The sequence below is a fragment of the Salmo salar genome, chromosome ssa10, assembly GCF_905237065.1.
Source record: "Salmo salar chromosome ssa10, Ssal_v3.1, whole genome shotgun sequence".
Classification (NCBI taxonomy): domain Eukaryota; kingdom Metazoa; phylum Chordata; class Actinopteri; order Salmoniformes; family Salmonidae; genus Salmo; species Salmo salar.
This window is the reverse complement of record NC_059451.1, coordinates 39,646,265-39,666,264: the sequence shown is the minus strand read 5'-3', so window position 1 is coordinate 39,666,264 and position 20,000 is coordinate 39,646,265. Positions and strand designations below refer to the sequence as shown.

The 20,000-nt window shown below is 47.4% G+C and overlaps 1 protein-coding gene across 2 annotated transcripts in view; it reads right to left on the bottom strand.

The window, feature by feature from the left end:
- The window catches only part of gmds (GDP-mannose 4,6-dehydratase), a 229,760-nt gene that overhangs the window by 138,439 nt on the left and 71,321 nt on the right, over positions 1-20,000 (bottom strand). For both annotated transcript variants that reach the window (XM_014123207.2, NM_001141373.1), the window contains 2 exons: positions 17,825-18,017; positions 16,062-16,166 (listed from right to left, as the gene is read on the bottom strand). In XM_014123207.2, the coding sequence (XP_013978682.1) occupies positions 16,062-16,166; positions 17,825-18,017 (298 nt within the window). The remainder of the gene's footprint in view (positions 1-16,061; positions 16,167-17,824; positions 18,018-20,000) is intronic.

Here is a 20,000-nt window from a genome sequence, read left to right as displayed (position 1 = left end):
CAGCACAATCCCATGAACCCAATCACACACGCAAACACACACACCACATTTGTAGTAATTATTTCATTATAAAAGCAACAGCTTTAGAGGTTGAGGGAAACCAGACCCTAGACTAGAAAGTTACACTAGACAGACTTATTTTGAGGACTAAAGCGTGTTTTGTGTTGTTTGGGGGGCCGGGAATTGTGTGCTTATGGCCATGTCACCACTGCATTGTTTTACAGTATTTGATGTAAAACTCTTTGCTGTATATTATAGAACTACACTGATGCTAAATCACAATAACAAAACTGCATTTTCAAATTTGATCAGTTTTAAGGGTGAAATACAAGCTATCAAAGGCTGTCATCAAAGCTGTCCATTATTCACTTGAAGATGGAACCATCAACATTGTGAATAACTATCTTTGACATCTTCATTTGAAAATAGCTTGTGGTCATGAAGCGAAGCTAAATGTTAGAAAAGCCCTGGTGTCAGAGTGGTCCTGTCTCAACCCACACAGTAACATCTCTGCCCTGGGTGCTTTCAATGCTTTCTCTATCTACCAGGTCATTTACACTGGGAAGTAGAATCTCAGATTTATTAGCATTTTAACTTGTTATAAGAAAAAGTGTGTGTGTGTTACAAACCAGGTCACCAGCAAAATAAGCTTATCAAGCCATTATCATCATGCTGATGTCACTGGCACACACACACGCACGCACGCACGCACACACACTAACACACACACTTCCCATACTTAAAGTGCGACAAATCCCACAGACTGGGCATGGGCAGTGTAACTACAACCCTGACTGATAACTGTGGTGGTAGAGGTGTAACTACAACCCTGACTGATAACTGTGGTGGTAGCGGTGTAACTACAACCCTGACTGATAACTGTGGTGGTAGCGGTGTAACTACAACCCTGACTGATAACTGTGGTGGTAGCAGTGTAACTACAACCCTGACTGATAACTGTGGTGGTAGCAGTGTAACTACAACCCTGACTGATAACTGTGGTGGTAGCAGTGTAACTACAACCCTGACTGATAACTGTGGTGGTAGCAGTGTAACTACAACCCTGACTGATAACTGTGGTGGTAGCAGTGTAACTACAACCCTGACTGATACCTGTGGTGGTAGCAGTGTAACTACAACCCTGACTGATAACTGTGGTGGTAGCAGTGTAACTACAACCCTGACTGATACCTGTGGTGGTAGCAGTGTAACTACAACCCTGACTGATAACTGTGGTGGTAGCAGTGTAACTACAACCCTGACTGATAACTGTGGTGGTAGCAGTGTACACTATAGGATGGCGAGGCTCCCACCTGAACTGTAATCTATCCAATCCAAACTCCTGTTGAGCAGGTTAAACTCAGGTTACCACAACGCACCAGCCTGAAGGTGTAGGCCTAAAGGAAACACAGGGAGGGACACCTAAACCCCTAGCTCAATCCATTAATAAACTAAACCTAATTTCCCCAAGCAGGCAAGGCTAGGGCAGGCACACAAAACCACACACACACTGGGGCAAGCAGGCTGGCACACCTATACTCCTTTGGCCAGTAAAGCTCACACCTCTGTTTGGAGTGGTCAGTGGGTCTCCTCCCTCCCTAGGGCCAACTGGGGTTTTGGAGCTCTGCACTGCCCCAAACACACAATACTCTGACCCTAATGACTTGCTGCGTAAGACAAAGTCTGCTCTGTTACTGGCCCTAATGACCTGCTGAGGAAGACAAAGTCTGCTCAGTTACTGGCCCTAATGACCTGCTGAGGAAGACAGTCTGCTCAGTTACTGGCCCTAATGACCTGCTAAGGAAGACAAAGTCTGCTCTGTTACTGGCCCTAATGACCTGCTGAGGAAGACAGTCTGCTCTGTTACTGGCCCTAATGACCTGCTGAGGAAGACAGTCTGCTCTGTTACTGGCCCTAATGACCTGCTGAGGAAGACAGTCTGCTCTGTTACTGGCCCCAATGACCTGCTGAGGAAGACAGTCTGCTCTGTTACTGGCCCTAATGACCTGCTGAGGAAGACAAAGTCTGCTCAGTTACTGGCCCTAATGACCTGCTGAGGAAGACAGTCTGCTCAGTTACTGGCCCTAATGACCTGCTAAGGAAGACAAAGTCTGCTCTGTTACTGGCCCTAATGACCTGCTGAGGAAGACAGTCTGCTCTGTTACTGGCCCCAATGACCTGCTGAGGAAGACAAAGTCTGCTCTGTTACTGGCCCTAATGACCTGCTGAGTAAGACAGTCTGCTCTGTTACTGGCCCTAATGACCTGCTGAGGAAGACAGTCTGCTCTGTTACTGGCCCTAATGACCTGCTGAGGAAGACAAAGTCTGCTCAGTTACTGGCCCTAATGATCTGCTGAGGAAGACAGTCTGCTCAGTTACTGGCCCTAATGACCTGCTGAGGAAGACAGTCTGCTCTGTTACTGGCCCTAATGACCTGCTGAGGAAGACAGTCTGCTCTGTTACTGGCCCTAATGACCTGCTGAGGAAGACAGTCTGCTCTGTTACTGGCCCTAATGACCTGCTGAGGAAGACAGTCTGCTCTGTTACTGGCCCCAATGACCTGCTGAGGAAGACAAAGTCTGCTCTGTTACTGGCCCTAATGTTCATGTGTGTTCCTTTACTGGGAGCAGCATCACAGGACGGTCGGGTTGGTGTGTGTGTGCGTGTGCATGGGGCGGCGGTGGCCATTTAACCTCGCCCTGCAGGCCCGCGGAAAGTCCAATAAAACCATGAGCCGTGAAAACCGAGCAGACAGCAAAACCCATGCCAGTATCTCTCACACACTCTCTCTCTCTCTCTTCCTTAAATCCTGTCCTTTTTTTTCTTCCCATTTCATTTTGTTTCCTTGGCGAGAGAAGGGACAGGAAAAACCTAAGACACGGGCTACATTGTCACACGGGACTCGCGGTCCCGTGTGGCTCAGTTGGTAGAGCATGGTGTTTGCAACGCCAGGGTTGTGGGTTCGATTCCCACAGGGGACCAGTACGGAAAAAAACATTTATGAAATGTATGCATTTACTGTAAGTCGCTCTGGATAAGAGCGTCTGCTAAATGACTAAAATGTAAATGTAAAATGGAATGGAGGTATGGGGAATGGAGGTATGGAGGGATTGGGAATGGAGGGATGGAGGGATTGGGAATGGAGGGATGGAGGGCGCGGAGGGATGGAGGGCTGAGTCTTAAGGAAGATGTTCGCATCCCACACTACCCCACCTCACTCCACTCCACCCCACCCCAAGCCAGTCTAGTCCACTTGGCCAGGAGAGGGGCATGTAGAGCCAGACATGACCAGGGAGGGTCCGGGTAGTTGGGTCAGTCCTGGGGGTAGTTGGGTTAGTCCTAGGGGGTAGTTGGGTTAGTCCTAGGGGGGTAGATGGGTCAGTCCTGGGGGAAGTTGGGTTAGTCCTAGGGGGGTAGATGGGTCAGTCCTGGGGGGGTAGATGGGTCAGTCCTGGGGGGGTAGATGGGTCAGTCCTGGGGGGTAGATGGGTCAGTCCTGGGGGGGTAGATGGGTCAGTCCTGGGGGGTAGATGGGTCAGTCCTGGGGGGGTAGATGGGTCAGTCCTGGGGGGTAGATGGGTTAGTCCCGGGGGGTAGATGGGTTAGTCCCGTGGGAGTAGTTGGGTCAGTCCTAAGGGGGTGGTTGGGTTAGTCCTAAGGGGGTGGTTGGGTCAGTCCTGGGGGGGTAGTTGGGTCAGTCCTAAGGGGGTAGTTGGGTTAGTCCTAGGGGGTAGTTGGGTTAGTCTTAGGGGGGTGATTGGGTCAGTCCTAGGGGGTGATTGGGTCAGTCCTAGGGGGGTGATTGGGTCAGTCCTAGGGGGGTGATTGGGTCAGTCCTAGGGGGTGATTGGGTCAGTCCTAGGGGGGTGATTGGGTCAGTCCTAGGGGGGTGATTGGGTCAGTCCTAGGGGGGTAGATGGGTCAGTCCTAGGGGGTAGATGGGTCAGTCCTAGGGGGTAGATGGGTTAGTCCTAGGGGGTAGATGGGTTAGTCCTAGGGGGTAGATGGGTTAGTCCCGTGGGGGGGGTTGGGTTAGTCCCGTGGGGTCTAGAGTGAGAGGATCAGGCTGGTAGGGAGACTAGTCTTCTTGAGTTGGCACTGTAGGGATATTCAGGCTCTTTGAGCTGCAGTAACTCTACCATAATAACTCTGAGCCATAATGCTGAGGGATGATGAGTTATGAAGTCTGCCTTCAAACTCCATGACGGACCAGCCTTACAGACATACAGAGCTCAAAATGGCTCTGTCTGACTCACACACAGTACCATACAGTAATGTGGGAGCTTTTCTCTCCATGTGTGTGTGCCTGCCCTGTGTGTGTGCTTGTGTGTGTGTGTGTGCGCGCGTTTGTTTCCGCTCAGACCAGACTGGACAGCTAAGCAGTTTCTTTGTCGGTAAGCTTACTCTTACTCACACAAACACTGGTCATTGCAAAGCTCACAAAATCTAATTCATTCCAGGTATGTGACATGGCTGCTACCTGTCCTTAAACCTGGGGGTGGGGCGGCAGGTAGCCTAGTGGTTAGAGCGTCGGACTAGCAACCGAAAGGAATCCCCAAGCTGACAAGGTAAAAATGTGTCGTTCTGCCACTGAACAAGGCAGTTAAACCACTGTTCCTAGGCCGTCATTGAAAATAAGAATTTGTTCTTAACTGACTTGACTAGTTAAATAAAGGTAAAATAAAATTGTAAAAAAATAACCTGTTTGAACTAACCTTGTCTGTAATTATTTTTTAAATGCATTAATACTGACAAAAAAAGATTTAAAAGTAACCGCTGCTTTCGAGTTTCAGTTGAATGCTGCTGAGTTGTCATGGAAACGTCTGAGTTTCATTAACAGAGGGGTTCCAGAACGCACCTGTTCTGGAATTCCTCCAGAACTCCAAATCCCATAATCCTTTACTGTCAGGGAGCAAGGGCCCAGGGGGTGAGTGGCTTAGTGAGAGATTCCATGTGAAAGCCCTCCCCCCGGCATTACTATTCCCCCACCCATCCCCACACAGGTAGGGATTTGGGCCGACCCTCTATTACCCCTAACTAACCTCAGTACGACTACGTACACAGCTAATACAGGGAATAAATTATCTGGATTTTTTTTGTAAATATTTATTTTCTGTAAAGTAAAGAGTTCTACAGAGAGATTTCAGTGACCTCTCTAACACTCGTTATCAATACTGAATTATGACTGGAGCAGCTGACTAATTTCCCAGTGCGGCTGAGGGTTTTGAACATTGCTTGGATGGTCATCAGGCATGCACGTACAGTACGCACGCATGAACACACACACACAGGGCCAATGAACTGTCAGCAGTCATCTGCCATCGTTGCACAACTTAGGTCCTGATGGATCCACATATAAAATGGAGAAAATAGTTGCATTTCATCCAAAATAAGTGAACCTCTCTTTCTCTCCACTAATGCAGTGTCTGTTCACACCTGAGAGAATCAACTCAACAGGAGGGAAGGAAGGGAGCGAACAATGAAGGGGGGAATATTGGAGACGGAGAGAGAAAAAGAGCGAGTCAGCTGCTCCCTAAATCTTCTCAGGTGCGATCCAATGAGATCGAGTGAGAGAACAGATTTGTGGAGGTTTGGTGAGTGAGTGAGTGAGTGAGTGGTATGTTTCTCGTATGACGGAACACACTTGACAGAACAGAGAGATGAAACAATGTGTTTGACCCAGAGACAAAACATAAACAAGAGAGCTTAAACGTTTTCCCCCTTCAAAACGTCTGATTCTTTCTGGCCAATCAGACAAGGCCAACTTAGACATCACACCCCACACACCTCACACCCCATCACACCTCAACTATTATCCAACACCAATCAACTCAGAAAAAAAACTGAGTGATGAGGTGGTGGGAAAGGTGGGTGAGAGGTTTCGTAACCTCAGAGTGTCATTAGCACAGCTAAAAGCATCACCTCAGTCATCCAGATGCTTAGTCACCGTAGCCGCCCAGCAACATAAACACAGGTGTGGTGATGAGTGAAGATGCACCTGAGAGCGAGACTAGTGACATCACAGCCCTGCTGGCCCCGCCTTCGAGGTGGGATGAGAGATGAAGTCATTGGGTCAAGTGAGAAGGAAGGGTGGACTTGGAGAGGGGGAAGGGGAAGAGGAAGGAGAGAGTCTTTTCAACACCTGTCGTCTGGGGTGTCTCTCTCCTCTTCACCTGGCCACAGTTCACCTCATGTTTAGGCTTCCTTTTATCAGCCCTCTCTCAACAGAAAAGATGGAACGACAGAACGAAAAATGAAACAGCTCAGTCACGCTGAGCAATGCTAAGCTACGCTCTGTGAGGGCGCAGGATGGAAGATTCCACTCAAAACCTCTTGAATGAACACCTCCAAAAGATATCCTTTAAAAAAATAACCACTTTAATACCACCAAATATATTCCATTACATTTCTACAATATGATCTTTACATGAAATAGTGATTAAAACCAGATAGATGAAAGGGAAGGAGGCTGGGCGTGTACTGGGATAGTGGCTGTATGTATGTATGTATACACAAGTATATATTTTTAAACCTGCATATTTAGTTAATATTGCCTGCTAACATTAATTCCTTTTAACTAGGTAAATTGTGTCACTTCTCTTGCATTCTGTGCAAGCAGAGTCAGGGTATATGCAGCAGTTTGGGCCGCCTGGCTCGTTGTGAACTGTGTGAAGACCACTTCTTCCTAACAAAGACCGTAATTAATTTTCCAGAATTGTACATAATTATGACATAACAATGAAGGTTGTGCAATGTAACAGAAATATTTAGACTTAGGGATGCCACCCGTTAGATAAAATATGGAACGGTTCCGTATTTCACTGAAAGAATAAACGTTTTGTTTTCGAAATGATAGTTTCCGGATTTGACCATATTAATGACCAAAGGCTCGTATTTCTGTGTGTTATTATGTTATAATTAAGTCTATGATTTGATATTTGATAGAGCAGTCTGAGCGGTGGAAGGCAGCAGCAGGCTCGTAAGCATTCATTCAAACAGCACTTTCGTGCATTTGTCAGCAGCTCTTCGCTGTGCTTCAAGCATTGAGCTGTTTATGACTTCAAGCCTATCAATTCCCGAGATTAGGCTGGTGTAACCGATGTGAAATGGCTAGCTAGTTAGCAGGGTGCGCGCTAATAGCGTTTCAATCGGTGACGTCACTCGCTCTGACACCTTGAAGTAGTTGTTCCCCTTGCTCTGCAAGGGCCGCGGCTTTTGTGGAGTGATGAGTAACGATGCTTCGAGGGTGGCTGTTGTCGATGTGTTCCTGGTTTGAGCCCAGGTAGGGGCGAGGAGAGGGACAGAAGCTATATTGTTACACTGGCAATACTATAGTGCCTATAAGAACATCCAATAGTCAAAGGTATATGAAATACAAATGGTATAGAGAGAAATAGTCCTATAATTCCTAACTACAACCTAAAACTTCTTACCTGGGAATATTGAAAACTCATGTTAAAAGGAACCACCAGCTTTCATATTTTCTGAGCAAGGAACTTAAACATTAGCTTTTTTACATGGCACTTTTACTTTCTTCTCCAACACTTTGTTTTTGCATTATTTAAACCAAATTGAGCATGTTTCATTATTTATTTGAGGCTAAATTGATTTTATTAATGTATTATATTAAGTTAAAATAAAAGTGTTCATTCAGTATTGTGTAATTGTCATTATTACAAATAAATAAATAAAAATAAAATTTGGCCGATTAATCGGTATCGGCTTTATTTGGTCCTCCAATAATCGGTATTGGTGTTGAAAAATCATAAAATCGGTCAACCTCTAAAGATAGAGGCAGAGAGACAGTTTGTGAAAGTATGCCTTATCTACTATGAAGAACTAGTAAATTATTGTCAGAGAGCTCTGCAGCATACTTAGGCAGCCTAGCCTGGCTAAATAGGATGACTAAAGACAGGCCAGTATTGAGAGCACAGAGAGAACGTTGTGTGGCTGGCTGCTACTGCTTGGCAAAGATGAGATGATGACTTTAAGGAATGAAAAAGTATAAAGTCATCAAATAAAAACTAAGCAATATATACAACTGAAATATTTTATTATTTCATAGTAAGTTCCTATTTTTCTATTGATGTCTACCCACTGTGGACCTGACAGAGGCAATGGAATATTTTCAATTGAATGTTCACTATTTTGGGCTTTAGAATTTCCATTAAAAAGCTCCAAAATCATGCTAATGTCATTATTTCTTAATGTAATAAATGTTGAAATAAAATTGTTGAATAATTGAACCGAAACGACCTAGAATATCACGAATCGCTCACCACTATCATACAGCGAGAGTACAGTACAGCTGAGGGACGTGACCTCAAGCCTGAGGTTATAACTCTGATATAACCTTTTGTACTGCAGACAGGCACATTTAAAATCAGCAGGTGTGCCGAGGGCTTGATACCTGAGAGCCTATAATAGTATAAAGCCTATCAGACAGACATCAAATGAGACCTACAGAGAGATTATTGACAGATGAGGCAGTTCAGTTCTGGTTAGTGATCCTGTAGGGTCCTAAGCTACTCTGTGTGAGCTACTCAGTAAAGCTGCTGTGTATCTTATTACAGGGCCAATATGGAGTCCATTTACTGTGTGTGCGGCATGCTAATCCCCAAGCCGTATCAGCAGGGGGGCTGTGTTTGTTATGGCTAACTGGCTAAGCTAACCATTCAAGAGCTATAACCACCTAGCCACAGTGTGAACCGTCCAGGCCGGTAGATACGGCCTGATACATTGTTTGCTTTTGTTCATGCTGGATTAGCCCAAAGGTTATTTTCCTTTCTCAACTGTCCTGAGCTCTGATTCCAGAACCTTTCTACAACAGAAAAATAAGAATCCTATGTTTATTGGTGGAACAGGCTGGTGTTTAAGAGACGAGGTAAGAAAATCCTGAAGATAAATTCCAGCTGGGATTAACTCATCATCCTAGCTAGGAGCTGACCTGGGAACAGACAAAGCTTTTTGTTCACCACAACGACAGGAAGGAACGAAGGAGGAACAGATGGAGCGAGCGAGAGAGAGTGAAAGAGAGCGAGATGCTATTTGTTAACCGTGGCAACCTCATCAGAACGACAGGAAAGAAAGAAGGATAGAAGGAAACCTTGGAGACAGCAGTGAGAAAGAGAGTGTGTGGTCAGGTCATCCTTTCAGTCCAGCCCTTTCCCAGCAGCCACCACACCAGACCGGAACAGTGGTGTGACTGGTGCCCAGTTAGACAGATAAAGGCCAGGAGCAATGGGACTCAATGTTCCGGGTCATTCTGGAAAACTCCCTCATACATGGCCAGCCAGCCTCACACACACACACACACACACAAATGAAAACACACCCTCCACCAGGCCACTTGTGGCACGCTGGGACAAGTGTTTCCTGTATGTGGGGGTTGAGGTAGAGGAGACAGTGATGTCATTTCTACAGAATTGTATGACATCATCAGCTCCCAGCTCCATTAGTGACTAATGACCCAGAGGGAGGGGAGAGGGAGGGCAGCAGGCAGGTAATGAATGGCCTTTTAATATCTAACACATCCACAGAAACACTGCTTTGCACCGCTCATTATACACATTGTAAGTCTGTAATGACTGAGAATACTGTCTGACCTCTGTCTTCCTTCTCTTCTTCTCTCTCCTATACTTTGTTATTTCACACATTTCTTCAAATCAGACTCCCCCTTTTCCTGTTGAATTCACTGGGATTTTATGAGTTTATAAAGGAAATGTGCCGTGAGGGATCGGAGTCATGACCACTACTGCCACACACACACACACACACACGCCTGCCCATGCACACACGCCTGCCCGTGCGCACACACACACGCCTGCCCGTGCACACGTACACACACATCTACCCCTCCTGAGTAGTGAAAGAGGGGGAGTCCAAAACCCGCTCTCTGCGATGGCCGGGGTCATAACAGGAACCGGGGGCTCTGGGTAAACAGAGAATGGGCCAGCCAACAAAAACGCCACCCTGGGTTAAGTAATGCTGCAGCGACACGTAAAAGTGTGAGTGGGGACGTTTCGCCACACAGAGTAATCTGACGAGAGCTTTCATGGTTTATGAGCAACAACAGATATAACTCCGAGCAGGAGAGGTGAGGCCAAGATAAAACATCCTGCTGCAACAATGCTGAGAGAGAGAGAGAGAGAGCGAGAGAGAGCGAGAGAGCGAGAGAGCGAGAGAGCGAGAGAGCGAGAGAGCGAGAGAGTGTGGTTCTTGTCTAGATATGGGTAGGTGGTATGGGGGTAAGGGACAGTGTGGTTCTTGTCTAGATATGGGTAGGTGGTATGGGGTAAGGGACAGTGTGGTTCTTGTCTAGATATGGGTAGGTGGTATGGGGGTAAGGGACAGTGTGGTTCTTGTCTAGATATGGATAGGTGGTATGGGGTAATGGACAGTGTGGTTGTTGTCTAGATATGGGTAGGTGGTGATGGGGGTAAGGGACAGTGTGGTTGTTGTCTAGATATGGGTAGGTGGTGATGGGGGTAAGGGACAGTGTGGTTGTTGTCAAGATATGGATAGGTGGTGATGGGGGTAAGGGACAGTGTGGTTCTTGTCTAGATATGGATAGGTGGTGATGGGGGTAAGGGACAGTGTGGTTGTTGTCTAGATATGGGTAGGTGGTGATGGGGGTAAGGGACAGTGTGGTTGTTGTCTAGATATGGGTAGGTGGTGATGGGGGTAAGGGACAGTGTGGTTCTTGTCTAGATATGGGTAGGTGGTGATGGGGGTAATGGACAGTGTGGTTCTTGTCTAGATATGGATAGGTGGTGATGGGGGTAATGGACAGTGTGGTTCTTGTCTAGATATGGATAGGTGGTGATGGGGGTAATGGACAGTGTGGTTCTTGTCTAGATATGGATAGGTGGTGATGGGGTAATGGACAGTGTGGTTCTTGTCTAGATATGGATAGGTGGTATGGGGGTAATGGACAGTGTGGTTGTTGTCTAGATATGGATAGGTGGTATGGGGTAAGGGACAGTGTGGTTCTTGTCTAGATATGGATAGGTGGTGATGGGGTAAGGGACAGTGTGGTTCTTGTCTAGATATGGGTAGGTGGTGATGGGGTAATGGACAGTGTGGTTCTTGTCTAGATATGGGTAGGTGGTATGGGGGTAATGGACAGTGTGGTTCTTGTCTAGATATGGATAGGTGGTATGGGGGTAAGGGACAGTGTGGTTCTTGTCTAGATATGGATAGGTGGTGATGGGGTAAGGGACAGTGTGGTTGTTGTCTAGATATGGGTAGGTGGTGATGGGGGTAAGGGACAGTGTGGTTGTTGTCTAGATATGGATAGGTGGTATGGGGTAAGGGACAGTGTGGTTCTTGTCTAGATATGGGTAGGTGGTATGGGGTAAGGGACAGTGTGGTTGTTGTCTAGATATGGGTAGGTGGTATGGGGTAAGGGACAGTGTGGTTCTTGTCTAGATATGGGTAGGTGGTATGGGGGTAATGGACAGTGTGGTTCTTGTCTAGATATGGATAGGTGGTATGGGGTAATGGACAGTGTGGTTCTTGTCTAGATATGGATAGGTGGTGATGGGGGTAAGGGACAGTGTGGTTCTTGTCTAGATATGGGTAGGTGGTGATGGGGTAAGGGACAGTGTGGTTCTTGTATAGATATGGGTAGGTGGTATGGGGGTAATGGACAGTGTAGTTCTTGTCTAGATATGGATAGGTGGTATGGGGTAAGGGACAGTGTGGTTCTTGTCTAGATATGGATAGGTGGTATGGGGTAAGGGACAGTGTGGTTGTTGTCTAGATATGGATAGGTGGTGATGGGGGTAATGGACAGTGTGGTTCTTGTCTAGATATGGGTAGGTGGTATGGGGGTAAGGGACAGTGTGGTTCTTGTCTAGATATGGGTAGGTGGTATGGGGGTAAGGGACAGTGTGGTTCTTGTCTAGATATGGATAGGTGGTATGGGGGTAAGGGACAGTGTGGTTCTTGTCTAGATATGGGTAGGTGGTATGGGGTAAGGGACAGTGTGGTTGTTGTCTAGATATGGATAGGTGATATGGGGTAAGGGACAGTGTGGTTGTTGTCTAGATATGGATAGGTGGTGATGGGGGTAATGGACAGTGTGGTTCTTGTCTAGATATGGGTAGGTGGTATGGGGTAAGGGACAGTGTGGTTCTTGTCTAGATATGGATAGGTGGTATGGGGTAAGGGACAGTGTGGTTGTTGTCTAGATATGGATAGGTGGTGATGGGGGTAATGGACAGTGTGGTTCTTGTCTAGATATGGATAGGTGGTATGGGGTAAGGGACAGTGTGGTTCTTGTCTAGATATGGATAGGTGGTATGGGGTAAGGGACAGTGTGGTTGTTGTCTAGATATGGATAGGTGGTGATGGGGGTAATGGACAGTGTGGTTCTTGTCTAGATATGGGTAGGTGGTATGGGGGTAAGGGACAGTGTGGTTCTTGTCTAGATATGGATAGGTGGTATGGGGGTAATGGACAGTGTGGTTCTTGTCTAGATATGGATAGGTGGTGATGGGGTAATGGACAGTGTGGTTCTTGTCTAGATATGGATAGGTGGTATGGGGTAATGGACAGTGTGGTTCTTGTCTAGATATGGATAGGTGGTATGGGGTAATGGACAGTGTGGTTGTTGTCTAGATATGGGTAGGTGGTATGGGGTAAGGGACAGTGTGGTTGTTGTCTAGATATGGATAGGTGGTATGGGGGTAAGGGACAGTGTGGTTCTTGTCTAGATATGGATAGGTGGTATGGGGGTAATGGACAGTGTGGTTCTTGTCTAGATATGGATAGGTGGTATGGGGGTAAGGGACAGTGTGGTTCTTGTCTAGATATGGATAGGTGATATGGGGGTAAGGGACAGTGTGGTTCTTGTCTAGATATGGATAGGTGGTATGGGGTAATGGACAGTGTGGTTCTTGTCTAGATATGGGTAGGGGGTGTTGGGGGTAATGGACAGTGTGGTTGTTGTCTAGATATGGATAGGTGGTATGGGGTAATGGACAGTGTGGTTCTTGTCTAGATATGGGTAGGTGGTATGGGGGTAAGGGACAGTGTGGTTCTTGTCTAGATATGGATAGGTGGTATGGGGTAAGGGACAGTGTGGTTCTTGTCTAGATATGGATAGGTGGTATGGGGGTAAGGGACAGTGTGGTTCTTGTCTAGATATGGATAGGTGGTATGGGGGTAAGGGACAGTGTGGTTCTTGTCTAGATATGGATAGGTGGTATGGGGTAAGGGACAGTGTGGTTCTTGTCTAGATATGGATAGGTGGTGATGGGGGTAATGGACAGTGTGGTTCTTGTCTAGATATGGATAGGTGGTGATGGGGTAATGGACAGTGTGGTTCTTGTCTAGATATGGGTAGGTGGTATGGGGTAAGGGACAGTGTGGTTCTTGTCTAGATATGGGTAGGTGGTGATGGGGGTAAGGGACAGTGTGGTTCTTGTCTAGATATGGATAGGTGGTGATGGGGTAAGGGACAGTGTGGTTCTTGTCTAGATATGGGTAGGTGGTATGGGGGTAATGGACAGTGTGGTTCTTGTCTAGATATGGATAGGTGGTATGGGGTAATGGACAGTGTGGTTCTTGTCTAGATATGGGTAGGGGGTGTTGGGGGTAATGGACAGTGTGGTTGTTGTCTAGATATGGATAGGTGATATGGGGGTAATGGACAGTGTGGTTCTTGTCTAGATATGGATAGGTGGTATGGGGGTAAGGGACAGTGTGGTTCTTGTCTAGATATGGATAGGTGGTATGGGGGTAAGGGACAGTGTGGTTCTTGTCTAGATATGGGTAGGTGGTGATGGGGGTAAGGGACAGTGTGGTTCTTGTCTAGATATGGATAGGTGGTGATGGGGGTAAGGGACAGTGTGGTTCTTGTCTAGATATGGGTAGGTGGTATGGGGGTAAGGGACAGTGTGGTTCTTGTCTAGATATGGGTAGGTGGTATGGGGGTAAGGGACAGTGTGGTTGTTGTCTAGATATGGATAGGTGATATGGGGGTAAGGGACAGTGTGGTTCTTGTCTAGATATGGATAGGTGGTATGGGGGTAAGGGACAGTGTGGTTCTTGTCTAGATATGGATAGGTGGTATGGGGTAATGGACAGTGTGGTTCTTGTCTAGATATAGATAGGTGGTATGGGGGTAATGGACAGTGTGGTTCTTGTCTAGATATAGATAGGTGGTATGGGGTAAGGGACAGTGTGGTTGTTGTCTAGATATGGATAGGTGGTATGGGGGTAATGGACAGTGTGGTTCTTGTCTAGATATGGGTAGGTGGTGATGGGGGTAAGTGATAGTGTGGTTCTTGTCTAGATATGGATAGGTGGTGATGGGGGTAAGGGACAGTGTGGTTCTTGTCTAGATATGGGTAGGTGGTATGGGGGTAAGGGACAGTGTGGTTCTTGTCTAGATATGGGTAGGTGGTATGGGGGTAAGGGACAGTGTGGTTGTTGTCTAGATATAGATAGGTGGTATGGGGGTAAGGGACAGTGTGGTTCTTGTCTAGATATGGGTAGGTGGTATGGGGGTAATGGACAGTGTGGTTCTTGTCTAGATATGGGTAGGTGGTATGGGGGTAATGGACAGTGTGGTTCTTGTCTAGATATGGGTAGGTGGTATGGGGTAATGGACAGTGTGGTTCTTGTCTAGATATGGATAGGTGGTGATGGGGGTAAGGGACAGTGTGGTTGTTGTCTAGATATAGATAGGTGGTATGGGGGTAATGGACAGTGTGGTTCTTGTCTAGATATGGATAGGTGGTATGGGGGTAAGGGACAGTGTGGTTGTTGTCTAGATATAGATAGGTGGTATGGGGGTAATGGACAGTGTGGTTCTTGTCTAGATATGGATAGGTGATATGGGGGTAAGGGACAGTGTGGTTGTTGTCTAGATATGGGTAGGTGGTATGGGGGTAAGGGACAGTGTGGTTCTTGTCTAGATATGGATAGGTGGTATGGGGGTAATGGACAGTGTGGTTGTTGTCTAGATATGGGTAGGTGGTATGGGGGTAATGGACAGTGTGGTTGTTGTCTAGATATAGATAGGTGGTATGGGGGTAAGGGACAGTGTGGTTCTTGTCTAGATATGGATAGGTGGTATGGGGTAAGGGACAGTGTGGTTCTTGTCTAGATATGGATAGGTGGTATGGGGTAATGGACAGTGTGGTTCTTGTCTAGATATAGATAGGTGGTATGGGGTAAGGGACAGTGTGGTTCTTGTCTAGATATATTATCTTTTGTGATTGTGGTAATGGACAGTGTGGTTCTTGTCTAGATATAGATAGGTGGTATGGGGTAAGGGACAGTGTGGTTGTTGTCTAGATATGGATAGGTGGTATGGGGGTAATGGACAGTGTGGTTCTTGTCTAGATATGGGTAGGTGGTGATGGGGGTAAGTGATAGTGTGGTTCTTGTCTAGATATGGGTAGGTGGTATGGGGGTAAGGGACAGTGTGGTTGTTGTCTAGATATGGATAGGTGGTATGGGGTAATGGACAGTGTGGTTCTTGTCTAGATATGGATAGATTGTGTGTTGGTGGATTTCATGTCCGTCTCTCTCAATCCATTTCCCTTCCTTACCATCTCTCTGTCTGTCTCCTGTCGGTCTCTCCATTCAGCCATAGGAGTCTCTTACCCAGTCCCTGAAATCTAGCTTATATACCCATTCCCACAGCCTCCCGTTTCTACCGTCTCTCTTCTAAACCATTAGGATTTACTGGCTGACCTCTGACCTTTGTCTAGGGTCGTGGCCTTCATTAGGGATAAATCATAAACACCTGAATAGTTGACCTGGGCACAGCAGAGTGTGTGTTTCTCTCTCTGTGTGTGTGTGTGTGTGTGTGTGTGTGTGTGTGTGTGTGTGTGTGTGTGTGTGTTCAGTCATGTGGTATTGATTTCAGGTCACCCTGGTGTGTAAATCAGGTTAAACCAGCGCTCAGGACCTCTCAGACCTCAACGCACATTATTACATTTTTTAAGAGGCTGAAAGTAAGAATGAGCTTCTCCCATAACAGACATGACTGCAGCAGTTAGCACATTGCAGAGGTGTGCTACAGTACAGGCAGCAGTGCTCACCTCTTCTGGGGCTCTCGTGGTTGAAGAGGATCCCGTTGACAGCAAACAGGTTATAGGCCTCCCTGAAGTTCACCACAATCCAATAAGCATACAACTTAGCAGCACCTGATGGAGGGGGAGAGAGAAAGAGAGAGAAAGAGTAAGAGAGAGACAGAGAAAGAGAGAGCGAGAGAGAGAGAGCGAGAAAGAGACCGTGAGAAAGAGAGTGAGAAAGCGCGAAAGAGAGAGCGAGAGAGAGCGAGAGAGAGAGCGAGAGAGAGAGAGAGCGAGAGAGAGAGAGAGTGAGAGAGCGAGAGAGTGAGAGAGCGAGAAAGAGAGAGCGAGAAAGAGAGAGCGAGAGAGTCGAGTCATCATATTTGAGAGCAGAGTACAGTGGTGCTGTACCCCAGATAGTTTCTGCTTTCTAATGATGAGTAGAAGCAGGCACAAGAATAATAACCTCTGTTTTCATCCTTCTTTCTTTGCTCTCCTCACTCTTCTCATCTCCTTCCTACCTCCCTCTCCAACCTTGCACTCTCACTCTCTCCACTGATGAGAGAGATGCCACAGACTCAGGGAGGGAGGGGAGGAAGGAGAGAGAAGAGAGAGAGAGATGCCACAGACTCAGGGAGGGAGGGGAGGAAGGAGAGAGAAGAGAGAGAGAGATGCCACAGACTCAGGGAGGGAGGGGAGGAAGGAGAGAGAAGAGAGAGAGAGATGCCACAGACTCAGGGAGGGAGGGGAGGAAGGAGAGAGAAGAGAGAGAGAGATGCCACAGACTCAGGGAGGGAGGGGAGGAAGGAGAGAGAAGAGAGAGAGAGATGCCACAGACTCAGGGAGGGAGGGGAGGAAGGAGAGAGAAGAGAGAGAGAGATGCCACAGACTCAGGGAGGGAGGGGAGGAAGGAGAGAGAAGAGAGAGAGAGATGCCACAGACTCAGGGAGGAGGGTGAGAGAAGAGAGAGATGCCACAGACTCAGGGAGGAAGGAGAGAGAAGAGAGAGATGCCACAGACTCAGGGAGGGAGGGGAGGAAGGAGAGAGAAGAGAGAGATGCCACAGACTCAGGGAGGAAGGAGAGAGAAGAGAGAGATGCCACAGACTCAGGGAGGAAGGAGAGAGAAGAGAGAGATGCCACAGACTCAGGGAGGGAGGGGAGGAAGGAGAGAGAAGAGAGAGATGCCACAGACTCAGGGAGGGAGGGGAGGAAGGAGTGAGAAGAGAGAGATGCCACAGACTCAGGGAGGGAGGGGAGGAAGGAGGAGCCCTGCTGGTTGATTAAGTCACAGGGTCAGTACACTAACATGGACAGGAGGAGAAGGGAGGTCACCATGGTTACCATGCCCCCTCCCGGTCCTGGTTATTATTGTATGCTGCCTCCCCTCACTCCAATACAGTCAGATCAGGTGTTGCCAGACAGGCTGGCAGGGAATGTGTCAGGGAGGAGAACATTTAGACAACACAGAACATGAAACCTGATATCACACGGACACGTGTGTGTGTGTGCGCTGGGCATAAAGGTGTCTTTGTTAAAGTGAGACCCACTCAGTCTTCAGACGTTTAGCCTGGGGAGGTGTGTAGGGAGCGCCAACTCTGAAGCCCTCTCTGTACACACACACACACACACACACACACACACACACACACACACACACACACACACACACACCTTTTGAAGAGCAGTGCCAGGGCATAGAACCTTCAAAGGGCGTTCATATGAAATAAGCCTGAATGTACTCCAAGTAGAGACGTGTGAGTATGTGTGTGTGTATACGTGTGTTTTTACCGTAAGGTGAGCGGGGGTAGAACGGCGTGGTCTCTTTCTGAGGGATCTCCTGGACCTTCCCATACAGTTCACTAGTAGAGGCCTGGTAGAACTTGACACTGTTGGTCAGACCACACGTCTTTATAGCGTCCAGCAGACGCAGGGTACCAACACCGTCCACATTAGCTGTGTACTCAGCCAGCTCAAAGGAGATCTGAGGAGGAGAGAAAATATTCACATCAATACAGATGGAAGTCATACTACTGTTAAAGAAAACCCTTAGTTAGCAACAATTGTTCTGATCTAGCTCAAAGGACCAAGAAGTTGAAAACCCCCTAAAAGTTGTCTGGAGAGTGTCTGACAAGACCATTTGAGGACCAGATCACGTTTAACCATGTAAAGCCAAGCTGGTCATGGTTGATACACCTGGACCATGCGGTTGGACCACTGTCTGCACAGCTGAAACGGATCAGCGGTTTACTGTGAACACACACTGTCTGCACAGCTGAAACGGATCAGCGGTTTACTGTGAACACACACTGTCTGCACAGCTGAAACGGATCAGCGGTTTACTGTGAACACACACTGTCTGCACAGCTGAAACGGATCAGCGGTTTACTGTGAACACACACTGTCTGCGCAGCTGAAACGAATCAACAGTTTCCTGTGAACACACACTGTCTGCGCAGCTGAAACGGATCAACGGTTTACTGTGAACACACGTTCTGCACAGCTGAAACAGATCAACAGTTTACTGTGAACACACGTTCTGCACAGCTGAAACGGATCAACAGTTTACTGCTTCCCAACTAGTGCTCCAGAGCTCTGGGATGAAGAGCTGAACTAGTGAACACACACATTGGTTTGATCACTTTCTATTCAACTCCTCTGTTCCCCAGAGCTCAGTCTAACTAACCCTGACGCGCCACTCACTCTTTAAGTTGACGTTTTCAATAACGTTCCACACACTGCCCACTACACACACGCTTACACGCACGCACACCAACTACTAGCAATATGTGTATTCATCTACACACCCGGCCAAGTCATACGTGCTTTCTCCCACTGTGTTGTCTACAGCTGATGTGTGAAACAAGGCCCTACACTAGCAGGCAGTTAGACCAAGCAGAACCGAGCAGAGGACGGAGGGGGGAAAAGGAGCTGTTTCTCTTTCTCTAAATGAACTCTTAAACAGAACCATGGGTCTGAGAGTGTAAGGCCACTAGCTAGGCAGCTAACGCCCCCCCCACCCACAGTAATCCCTGCTCTCATAGAGACACCCACTTCCCTCCCTCATCTTACCCTTCTTTACTGCTTTCTGTTATGCTTTTCCTCTCCCTCCTTTCCACCCTCTCATCTTCCTTTATATTCTCATTCCTCCTCACACCCCTCTCTCCTCTGATCTCTGCCACCTACCCTCCTCATTCTTCCCCCTACTCTTCCTCCTCTCCCTCCCTCCCTCCTCTGTGTAGCCCTAGCCTCTGTCACTCCCCATCCCCCCTCTCTCTGGCCTCTCACAGAACTTACGGTCTATTACCTCCCGAGCCGAGATGAGACCCCACTGTGTGAGCCTGTCCATTCCTCTGGTTTTTATTTCACAGAGGAGGTATGCAGAATGAAAACATACACACGAGCCTGGGTATCAAAACCAGCTGAAAGGGACAGGGTCCAGCCTGCCTTGACAACTTAAATCAAACAAATTGCCTTAATGCCTGCACACTCTGTCATTATGTAAGGCAGGGCGCAGTGCTGACGGCTTAGAGGCCAGACGTTCCTGTGTGTGAGTTTGTGTCTGGCCAGGCTCCTCGCTCTCACCAACCCCCCTTGGCTGATATTGTTCTAGGTCCTGGCACTCAGCCAAGCTCTGTCAGCATTGGGGGTCCACCGGCCACAAAGCAAATATTCAGACGGTAAAAAAAGGTGAAAAATGGAGCTGAAGGTTAGGTTTGTAATGTACAGGATACGTGTTGACCAGGGTGTGGGGGACACAGACAGTTGGAATACACATTTCAGAGCACAGACTGACTGTGTCTTGATAGATGCAGAAATATGAAATATCTTTATACTGTTATGCTTTCTCTTCACATAGCTCCAAAGGCCTATGTTTCTCCCTATCACATATAACAAACAGCAACCCAAGGACAGTGAACACATTTTACACTATTTCTTTCACAACCCTGAGCCAAACACAGAAACT